This window comes from Mercenaria mercenaria, unplaced genomic scaffold (genome assembly GCF_021730395.1).
Source record: "Mercenaria mercenaria strain notata unplaced genomic scaffold, MADL_Memer_1 contig_3503, whole genome shotgun sequence".
NCBI classification, from domain to species: Eukaryota; Metazoa; Mollusca; class Bivalvia; order Venerida; family Veneridae; genus Mercenaria; species Mercenaria mercenaria.
The window spans coordinates 42,305-54,502 of record NW_026461648.1 but is presented as its reverse complement, the minus strand read 5'-3'; the positions used below and the strand labels follow the sequence as shown (position 1 = coordinate 54,502).

The following is a 12,198-nucleotide window of genomic DNA, read 5'->3' as shown; positions in this document are numbered from 1 at the left end:
GATCTTGGTTCCTTTCTTGAACTGGCCAGATTCCATTATGGGTTCCAGAGTTATGGCCCCTGAAAGGGCCAGAATTAGCTATTTTGACCTTGTCTGCACAATAGCAGCTTCATTTATTATTTTATTTTAACCAAACTTGCACACTTCTTGTAACACCATAAGATCTTGGTTCCTTTCTTGAACTGGCGAGATTCCTGTATGGGTTCCAGAGTTATGGCCCCTGAAAGGGCCAGAATTAGCTATTTTGACCTTGTCTGCACAATAGCAGCTTCGTTTATGATTTGAATTTAATCAGACTTGCACAAAACTTATGTCACCATAAGATCTCGGTTCCTTTCTTGAACCGGCCAGATCCCATAATGGGGTCCAGAGTTATGGCCCCTGAAAGGGCCAAAATTAGCTATTTTGACCTTGTCTGTACAATAGCAGCTTCATTTATGATTTGATTTTAACCAAACTTGCACACAACTTGTATCACCACAAGATCTTTCTTCCTTTCGTGAACTGGCCAGATTCCTTCATGGGTTCCAGAGTTATGGCCCCTTTAAGGTCCAAAATCGGCTATTTTGGCTTTTGCAGCCATATAGAGACTTCATTTATGGTTTTATTTGATACAAACTTCCAAAATATCTTCAACAACAATAAATCTTGGATTCCATGACAAATCAGATCCAGTCGTAGGTTCCAGAGTTATTTTATATCTGATTACCTCCCCTGATTGTAATCAAAATGGATTGATACCAGTAAGTACTTATAGGACTTATTTGAAATTTCATTATTGTTATTAGTTGGACTGAGACAATCAGGGTAGATAACTATGGACTGATTTTATGTCAAATTACCTCCCTTTATTTCAAATTAAAATGGGTATATCTCCGTAACTAATGAAGATACTGATCTGAAATTTCATTTATGCCAACAGATTTATTTGGCAGATCCTTCTTTTGTTCACTTACAATATTTATTTTTTTTAATTACTTCCCTTTTACGTTACTATAAATAGCTTATTTTAGTAACTTTTTTATTATTGGCCATAGGGAAAAACCGAGACCACTTTTCTGTGGTACAACATGGATGGTACCTCAAATTTTTAGGTGTATTTTGACATATCTATACCTTGTAAGAATTGTTTTTACTTTTTGGTTAAATTTCTTCCCTTAGTTGTTCCTGTCCTTTGGATTTAGATATTTTTTCTGAGGACCTTCTTGTCCTCTAGTGCAATGATAACAGGTGAGCGATATAGGGCCATCATGGCTCTCTTGTTTATGGTTGTTTGCGATTTTTTATGATCACCGATTTTTTCGAATCCGTTTCGGTACTTTCACCACATTTCGGCATTTAGAATCGCACAGCTTCCGCTTCTAAAGCTACGACCATTGTGATTGGTCGAGGTATTCACAATCGTCCAATAATCGCGGCCGTTTTATCTTAGATTAGACCCGGGTTAAACAATGGCGTCGCGCATTGTTGACCGGGATTTTGACACAAAATCCTTGGATAAAGGATTAAGAAATGGTTGGAAATGGGAATGGTTGGAGAAAAAGGTGGACGGGGAACTAATTGGGCGTTATATACGCAAGCTTAGAACTAGAGGCCTTGCATTCTGCGAGTTATGCTCTAAAGAGATAAACTATTTGGAAAAGTCTCGAACAACATCTCCAAAAAGAGTTGCATCGGGACAGCGAAAAAATAAAGAGATCTAATTATAGTCTTTCATATTATTATATTTCTTATAAATATGAATGAATTTTTATGAAATAACAAAAAGAACCACTTAAAAAACATGAGTTTTGAAATTGAAATTACGTGCCAGGAGAAGCCTAGAATGCAGGATTTTTCACCATTTACCCAAGAGCTTCTGGGGCCCTTAGGCGGCCCCCAGACCCCCCCCCCCCTCGTAATTTTCAGCTTTTTTGGCTAGGTTGCAAAATCATGTCTGCTTGATGATATCTAGGTCAGGTTTGAAACTGGGTCACAGGTGATCAAAATCTAGGTCAGTAGGTCAAATAATAGAAAATCCTTGTGACCCCTCTAGAGGCCATATTTTTCAAAGATCTTCATGAAAATTGGTGAGAATGTTCACCTTGATGATATCTAGGTCAAGTTTGAAACTGGGTCAACTGTGAACAAAAACTAGGTCAGTAGGTCAAATAATAGAAAATCCTTGTGACCTCTCTAGAGGTCATATTTTTCATGGGATCTGCATGAAAATTAGTCAGAAAGTTCATCTTGATGATATCTAGGTCAAGTTTGAAACTGGATCACGTCCGGTCCAAAACTAGGTCAGTAGGTCAAATAATAGAAAATCCTTGTGATCTCTGTAGAGGTCATATTTTTCATGGGATCTGCATGATTTTTTTTGGCTTCCTTGGCTGATTAAGTGGGAAGCCCAGGCATGTTCTTAAGTAAACTTCTAAATTCTTAAGTAAATGATTTCACCTTTTTGTTACAATAATTTTCATTGGTTTAAATATAAAATTACTTTTAAAATTTCACTGGCTAATATGGTTACCCTAGAGATTGTCCTTGGAAATTTATAATTTGTTTTCCAACTAAAAATCAGTCTTCTTTGAAATTTCGATTAAGAAACATCTACAATAATTCAACATTAGAACTTTGGTGCTTGTCTTCAGATGTGTTTATTTTACTTATAGTTTGAACATTGGATGATATGAAAATATATTGAAATAACTCTACATAAAATAACTCTACATAGAATAAAGGACTAAATAATTGAACTAAACATGGAGTTCATCATTTGTGCATCCATACAGGGGCAATGACCCCACTTCAAAATATCTGTTGACTGATCGGTGTTTGGTGGTCAGTTACCACTTGAGTATAATTTCCCCGCAACCATTTGGAGCCGCCGAACCGACGGTCACAGATTTGTGGTGAGAGAATCCGAAGTACGATCATAACATATGAGAAATGGACTAAACTTCGAATAAGAATTATAGAATCTTGTGAAAGTGCTATTTTGGACTTGAACATCAAAACTAGGAAAAGAAGTGCTGAATAAAGCTGAATCGGGGATAAAACTGCGTAAAATAAACTGCAACAGACAATCCTAGAATTGCCAATGTAATTGAGGGATCAGGGCTAATATTTCAAAAACATTCAAAACAAACCACCGTAACCTAACATTAGGAACCTACTGAAGTCAGAGACTGGCCACATTTGAGCTATCACTTGTGAAGAAGAGCCGTCATCCATAACTAGCCAAATCGGTCCAGGCATTTTGGAGTTACAGCCCTTGAATTATTGAAAAAACGGCCTTTTTACTCTTGTCCGCATTGTAAGTCGAACATTTCTCATCCGATCTTCACCAAACTTGAACAAAATGTGTTTGACCATGAGACCTTAGCCAAGTTTGATAACTAGCCAAATCCGCCCAGGCTTTTTTAATTAATGGCCCTTGAATTACTGATTGGATCCACTCGTCCAGACCACCTAATTGGATCCACTCATCTAAGCCATCTAGAGACACTAGACATTTTTCATAGGGGCAGTTGTGGGAGACATGCACTTTTCTCAAAAGCATCTCTAGTTCATGATTTGATTTTTATCAAACTTGCACACAACTTATATCACCATAAGATCTCGGTTCTTTCTTGAACTGGCCAGATTCCAGTATGGGTTCCAGAGTTATGGCCCCTGAAAGGGCCAGAATTAGCTATTTTGACCTTGTCTGCACAATAGCAGCTTCATTTATGATTTTATTTTAACCAAACTCGCACAAAACTTTTATTACCATAAGATCTCGGTTCCTTTCTTGAACTTGCCAGATGCCATTATGGGTTCTAGAGTGATGGTCCCTGAAAGGGCCAGAATTAGCTATTTTGACCTTGTCTGCACAATAGCGGCTTCTTTTATGATTTGAATTTAATCAAACTTGCAAAAAACTTATGTCACCATAAGATTTCGGTTCCTTTCTTGAACCCGCCAGATCCATTATGGGTTTCAGAGTTATGGCCCCTGATAGGGCTAGAATTAGCTATTTTGACTTTGTCTGCACAAAAGCAGCTTCATTTATGATTTGAAATTAATCAAACTTGAACAATAGTTGTGTCACCATAAGATCTTGGTTCCTTTCTTGAACTGGCCAGATCCCATAATTGGTTCCAGAGTTATGGCCCCTGAAAGGTCCAAAATTAGCTATTTTGATCTTGTCTGCACAAAAGCAGCTTCATTTATGATTTGATTTTTGTTTTATCCAAACTTGCACACAGCTTGTATCACCATAAGATCTCGATTTCCTTTTTATACACCCGAGGGGACGTATTATGTTATCGTCTAGGTGTCCGTCTGTCTGTTTGTTAGCAATTTCCCTTCCGCTCTGTAACTCTTGAACCCCTTGAAGGATTTCAAAGAAACCTGACACAAATGTTCACCTCATCGAAACGACGTGCAGAGCGTATGTTTCGGATGACTCACTTCAAGGTCAAGGTCACACTTAGAGGTCAAAGGTTATATGAGTGTGTTTCGTGTCCTAGCTCTAAAAGTATTTGACATAGAGTCACAAAACTTTACAGGAATGTTGGTCAGCATATGTAGTTGTGCACCTGGGGTTTCGCGTTTGGATTCATTCAGTCGTGTAGGAGTTATGGCCCCTGACTTTGTAAAAATCGGTCATTTTAGTGTTGTGTTGCGCCTAGCTCCAGAAGTATTTGACATAGAGTCACCAAAGTTTACAGGAATGTTGGTCAGCATATGCAGTTGTGCACCTGGGGTTTTGCGTCTGGATTCATTCAGTCTTGTAGGAGTGGGATTTTGTATACACGGAATCTGAATACTCTTTCAATTAATTTTAACAATTCGTTGATTCTCGTTATCTGTGTGCACTCGCTGTGACGTAATTTGCTGAACAAAAAATCTGCGAGGCATATCTACATGATAAAGGGCTGGATTTAGCAGAAGATCAAAGGCACATTATAAGGGCAGCGTGGCGGCAGTTAAAAAAGGCAGGGCGGGTGCCCCACTGCGTCACTCTAGAAATAACACTATGAGTGCATGCACATTTCGTAGCTTAAAGATTGCATTGACTTATGCGGCCATGAATCTTTTTTAAAGATATTTCTTGTTGAATTATGTCTTTACAGAGCTGGGAAGAAGTTGTGCAAATTCATCAGAATGCAATGATGCAGCTGTCATCTGTGACAGTCAGGTCTGTAAATGTATTACAGCCACATACTATGATAACAATGGGAATGGTACAATGGGAGGATCCTGTGTTGCTAGTAAGTATATAGCAAAAGAGAGGTTTGATTTTGAGTCAGTTGTAATGCAAATAATAAGAGAAATACAGTTGCTATTAGAAAAGAAGCCTGCCACAAAGAACCAAGCTTAACACACTTCAAAAGATTTTCTATAAATAAGAACACTATCAACAAAATGAGGTCCCATATTTGTTGGAGGAAATTGTCATTATTATCCCCCGTCAATGAAATCGGGAGAAGATATTGAAATGGCGTTGTCCTTCCGTCCGCAGCCATTTCTCAGTAACTAGCAGGTAGGATTTCATGAAACTTGAAATAAACATGAACCAACATACTGCGATGATGCCCGTTTTTTTTTTTTTGATTGGTCAATTTCCATTAGAGTTATTGCCATTGATTTAATGAAAAGTTTTTTTTTTTTGATTGGTCAATTTCCTTTAGAGTTATTGCCCTTGATTTAATGAAAAATACCCAAGAATGTCTGTCCGCAGCCATTTCTCAGTAACTATCAGGTAGAATTTCATAAAACTTGACATAAACATGCACCAGCATACAGCGGTGATGCCTGTCAAATTTTTTTATCGGATTGGTCAATTTCCCTTAGAGGTATTGCCCTTGATTAAATGAAATATCTACATCTGCAGCCATTTCTCAGTAACAAGCTGGTAGAATTTCATGAAACTTGAAATAAATATGAACCAACATACTTTGATGATGCAGGTCATTTTTTTTTCAATTGGTCAGTTTTCCTTTAGAGTTATTGCCCTTTAATTGTTTAAAAATCTACAGATTTGTACATAACAAACCAACCCATTGGTGGAATTTCATTAATTTAAAACTTTTTCCATTCTTTTCCATGAACATTTAGTATAATCATGCGAAGTTTTTTACCCATACCTTGTCACCACCTTGCCTTGGTCACACACCCTCCCTCTCACCCCCACCCCACTCAAAAAAAAAAATCATTCCTTTTTATTAGCTCACCTGTCACATAGTGACAAGGTGAGCTTTTGTGATCACCCTTCGTCCGTCGTCCGTCGTCAGTCCGTGCGTGCGTGCGTGCGTCCGTCAACAATTTCTTGTCTGCACGATAGCGTTTTCATTTATGATTTTATTTTAACCAAACTTGCACACAACTTGTATCACCATAAGATCACGGTTCCTTTCTTGAATTGGCCAGTTCTCTTTATGGGTTCCAGAGTTATGGCCCCTAAAAGGGCCAAAATTAGCTATTTTGACCTTGTCTGCACAATAGCAGCTTTATTTATGATTTGATTTTTACCAAACTGGCACACAACTTGTATCACCATAAGATCTTGGTTCCTTTCTTGAACTGGCCAGATTCCATTATGGGTTCCAGAGTTATGGCCCCTGAAAAGGCCAAAATTAGCTATTTTGACCTTGTCTGCACAATAGCAGCTTCATTTATGGTTTTATTTTAACCAAACTTGCACAAAACTTGTATCACCATAAGATCTTGGTTCCTTTCCTGAACTGGCCAGATTCCTTTATGTGTTCCAGAGTGATGGCCCCTGAAAGGGCCAGAATTAGCTATTTTGACCTTGTCTGCACAATAGCAGCTTCATTTATGATTTGAATTTAATCAAACTTGCACAAAACTTGTGTCACCATAAGGTCTCGATCCCTTTCTTGAACCGGCCAGATCCCATTATGGGTTCCAGAGTTATGGCCCCTGAAAGGGCCAGAATTAGCTATTTTGACCTTGTCTGCACAATAGCAGCTTCATTTGTGATTAGATTTTAACCAAAGTTGCACACAACTTGTATCACCACAAGACCTTGCTTCCTTTCTTGAGCTGGCCAGATTCCATCATGGGTTCCAGAGTTATGGCCCCTTAAAGGTCCAAAATTGGCTATTTTGGCTTTTGCAGCCATATAGAGACTTTGTTTATGGTTTTATTTGATACAAACTTCCAAAATATCTTCAACAACAATAAATCTTAGATTCCATGACAAATCGGATCCAATCGTAGGTTCCAGAGTTATTTTATATCTGATTACCTCCCCTGATTGTAATCAAAATGGATTTATATCAGTAAGTACTTATAGGACTTATTTGAAATTTCATTGTTGTTATTAGTTGGACTGAGACAATCAGGGTAGATAACTATGAACTGATTTTGTGGCAAATTACCTCCCTTTATTTCAAATTAAAATGGGTATATCTCCATAACTAATGAAGATACTGATCTGAAATTTCATTTATGTCAACAGATTTATTTGGCAGATCCTTCTTTTGTTCACTTACAATATTTTTTTTTTTTTAATTACTTCCCTTTTACGTTACTATAAATAGCTTATTAGCTCACCTGTCACATAGTGACAAGGTGAGCTTTTGTGATCACCCTTCGTCCGTCGTCCGTCGTGTGTCCGTCCGTGCGTCCGTCCGTCAACAATTTCTTGTCTGCACGATAGTGGTTTCATTTATGATTTTATTTTAACCAAACTTGCACACAACTTGTATCACCATAAGATCTCGGTTCCTTTCTTGAACTGGCCAGATCCCTTTATGGGTTCCAGAGTTATGGCCCCTGAAAGGGCCAAAATCAGCTATTTTGACCTTGTCTGCACAATAGCAGCTTTATTTATGATTTGATTTTTACCAAGCTGGCACACAACTTGTATCACCATAAGATCTTGGTTCCTTTCTTGAACTGGCCAGATCCCATTATGGGTTCCAGAGTTATGGCCCCTGAAAGGGCCAGAATCAGCTATTTTGACATTGTCTGCACAATAGCAGCTTTATTTATGATTTGATTTTTACCAAACTGGCACACAACTTGTATTACCATAAGATCTTGATTCCTTTCTTGAACTGGCCAGATTCCTTTATGGGTTCCAGAGTGATGGCCCCTGAAAGGACCAGAATTAGCTATTTTGCCCTTGTCTGCACAACCTTCAAAAATTTTTAAAAAATAAACCAGAAGGCCTAGAGCCTAGATATTTGACATGTAGCATTAACTAGTGGACTTCTACAAAATTTGTTCAAATCATGACCCCGGGGTCAAAATTGCCCCCGCCCCAGGGGGTCACTTGATTTTACATAGGAAAATCTGCAAAAAATTCTAAAAATAAACCAGAAGGCCTAGAGCTTAGATATTTAACATGTAGCATTGCCTAGAGGACCTCTACAAAATTTGTTCAAATCATTACCCCCGGGTTAAAAATTGACCTGGCCCCAGGGGTCACTTGATTTTACTTAGGAAAATGTTCAAAAATTTTCTAAAAAAAAGCAGAAGGCCTAGATCTTAGATATTTGACATGTAGCATTGCCTAGTAGACTTATACAAAATTTGTTCAAATCATGATCCCCGGGGTCAAGAAAAATCTTGAAAATTGTCTAAAAATAAACCAGAAAGCCTAGATCTTAAATATTTGACATGTAGCATTGCCTAGTGGACCTCTACAAAATTTGTTCAAATCTTGACCCCCAGGGTCAAATTGACCCAGCCCCAGGGGTTACTTGATTGTACATAGGGAAATCTTCATAAATTTGCTAAAAATAAACCAGAAGGCCTAGATCATAGATATTTGATATTTAACATTGCCTAGTAGACTTCTACAAACTTTGTTCAAACCATGACCCCCGGGGTAAAATTGACCCCGCCCCAGCGGTAACTTAATTGTACATTGGAAAATCTTCAAAATATTTCTAAAAATAAACCAGAAGGCCTAGAGCTTAGATATTTGACCTGTAGCATTGCCTAGAGGACCTCTACAAAATTTGTTCAAATCATGACCCCCGGCTTCAAATTGGCCCCGCCCCAGGGGTTACTTGATTGTACATAGGAAAATCTTCCAAAAAATGTCTAGAAATAAACTAGAAGGCCTAGAGCTTAGATATTTGGTGTGTAGCATTGCCAAGTGGATCTCTACCAAGTTTGTTCAAATCATGACCCCAGGGTCAAGCTTAAATGCAAATCTTCATAGCAACCATTTAACCAGGTGAGTGATATAGGGCCATCATGGCCCTCTTGTTTAGAATTATGTCCCTTTGTTGTTACTATAAATAGCTTATATTGTAACTTACTGATTACAGGCTGTAGGGAAGAATTGAGACCAGTTTTCTGTGGTACAACATGTATGTTACATCTAATTTTTAGGTGTATTTTAGACTTATCTCTACCTGGAAAAGAGTTTTGTGTGGACTTATATGGAGTTTTTTTATTGTTATTATTATAAATAACGTTACCTTTTTGATAATAACCTTTTTGATAATCGGCCAAAAAATGCTTTGTCTGCATGAAATGGATTTTCAAATAACTTGGCATGAATGTGTACCACAGTAAGACGACTTGTTGCGCGCAAGACCCAGGTCCATAGCTCAAAGGTCACACTTAGACGTTAAAGGTCATTTTTCATGATAGTGCATTCGTGTCCGGTCCATATCTTTGTCATACATGGATGGATTTTCAAATAACTTGGCATGAATGTGTACCACAGTAAGATGACATGTCGCGCGCAAGACCCAGGTCCATAGCTCAAAGGTCAAGGTCACACTTAGACGTTAAAGGTCATTTTTCATGATAGTGCATTCGTGTCCGGTTCATATCTTTGTCATCCATGGATGGATTTTCAAATAACTTGGGATGAATGTGTACCACAGTAAGACGACTTGTCGCGCGCAAGACCCAGGTCCGTAGCTCAAAGGTCAATGTCACACTTAGACGTTAAAGGTCATATTTCATGATAGTGCATTGATGGGCGTGTCCGGTCCATGTCATTCATGCATGGATTTTAAAATAACTACGCATGAATGTGTGGCACAGTAAGACGACGTGTCGCGCGCAAGACCCAGGTCCGTAGGTCAAAGGTCCTAAACTCTAACATCAGCCATAACTATTCATTCAAAGTGCCATCGGGGGCATGTGTCATCCTATGGAGACAGCTCTTGTTTATTTTAGACATCAATTTGTGTGTTATATACTTTATAGATGAAAAATTGGAGATCTTATTGCTTGAATGGATTAAAATTTATGGTTTGATGCGGCAAGAAATCCATGAAAAAATAGTTCCTGATGAAATTTATGATTTCTTAGTATTTTGCAGAGAGTAATAAGAACTTTTTCCATCAAGTATTAAAAACTTTCAACCTTCAGATAACTATTTTAGCTAGGATAGCTCTTGATTCTCCTGTTACACATGTGCATGCTGTGTCTGTCATCTATCCTGCGTGCTTCCGTTTGTCCGTCTTTAAACAGGCTAGCGCGCATCTCCAAAACCACTGAATGGATTTTGATTAAACTTGGCCTGGACGTTCCTTGGGTAGTTGTCTACCAAAGTTGTTCAAATGGTTCCACTTGGTTGCACATAGGGGGCCGCCGGAGCTAAAAATAGAAAAGTCTTCAAACAACATCTCCTCCTAAACCCCTGGTCCAATTTTGAAATGATTTCACACAGATGTTCCTTATTAAACCTAAGATTGTTCAAATCATTTAGATAATTTCAAACAAATGTTAATTATGAAACCTTCTTCTAAGATTGTTCAAATTATTCAGATAATTTCACACCAATGTTCCTTATGAAACCTTCTAAGATTGTTCAAATTACAGTCTAACCTGTCTTAAGCAGCCAGCCAGGGAAAGCAGACAATTTGGCTGCTTAAACCAGGTGACCGCTGATCGGAGGTGCAGCCAGTATATGTAATTTTCAGACTTCTGACCAGTTTAGCCTTTAGACCCATTTCTTTTTCGGTTTTCTATTATTATTTTACCAGGATATAATGATGTGCATTTGCCTTCGCAATACGAATGGTCTTCTTAGCAATCTAAAACTCTGGCGTGTTTTTTTTTTTTACAACAAAAATTGTTACCAACAATTTTCCAACTTCAAAACAAGGTTGTTTATAATTTTCGCCATTTTGGTAAGGGAAGCTACTCTCTGTGCTTTTTGTCTACGCTAAAATCTAAGATTGCCGTTACGTTTCGTAAAAGATAGAGTGGTTTATATTTTTTTCAAACACAATTAATTTCGTATAATTATGCCGATAATTACTGGCCATTTGATCATAACAAAAAGGGGATTACACCTTTGGTTATCAGTTTTAATTGAGATGCTCATGTCATTTTGTCGTTATTGTGGTGAAGTCACGTGAAACTTAGCAATCACGTGCTTCCCAAAAATCGGGTATCTTCGGCGATTATTGCCTAAAGAGAATTGGTTTTGGAAGAAAAATGACCGCTGAAAGGGGTCAGATACGGCTGTCGGGAGGCAATTTCGGTGGCCGCTAGCCGCGGACGGCAGGTAGCCACTAAATAAAATGATAAAATAGAGGAAAGACCGTCAGGGGCGTCCTAAAATGACCGCTGAAAGGAGGTGACCGCTGATCGGAGGTGACCGTTAGTACAGGTTAGACTGTATTTAGATAATTTCACACAAATGTTCCTTACGAAACCTCCTAAGATTGTTCAAATTATTGAGATAATTTCACACAAATGGTGCTTATGTAACCTTCTACCAAGATTGTTCAAATTTGTCTGATTCGTCAAAAAACATGGCTGCCAGGGGGCATGATCACTTTTCCCTATATGTATATAATGGAAACTTTGAGATTGTTCAAATTATTTTGATTCATGGAACATGGCTGCCAGAGGCAGTGGTTACTTTTCACTATAATCTTTGAATTTCTTCTTCTCCCAATTCATAACAGTTAGAGCCTTGATGTTTTTTATATAATATCAGGGTTAGACGCTACCATAATTGTTCAAATTAATGTCCAAGGGTAAAAAATGGCCACGCCCCTTGGTGTGACATGTATATACTATATGCTTATATATATATATATATATATATATATATATATAAGAAACTTTAAAAATCTTCTTTTCTGAATCCATAATAGCTAGAGCCTTGATATGGGTGGTTTTCAAAATAATGAAGCAAAAGTGTGACATAGGGGTTGAAAATTCAAACCTATTTCTTAATAGTGGTCACCTGTTTTATATGATAGCAAATACTTC

General features: G+C 37.9%; 1 protein-coding gene across 1 annotated transcript in view; it reads left to right on the top strand.

Moving 5' to 3' along the window:
• Positions 1-1,451: 1,451 nt before the first annotated feature.
• LOC128553120 (prion-like-(Q/N-rich) domain-bearing protein 25) overlaps positions 1,452-12,198 on the top strand; it is a 43,023-nt gene continuing 32,276 nt past the window's right edge. The window contains exons 1-2 of the mRNA XM_053534234.1: positions 1,452-1,566; positions 5,103-5,240. Coding sequence (XP_053390209.1) covers positions 1,452-1,566; positions 5,103-5,240 — 253 coding nt within the window. The remainder of the gene's footprint in view (positions 1,567-5,102; positions 5,241-12,198) is intronic.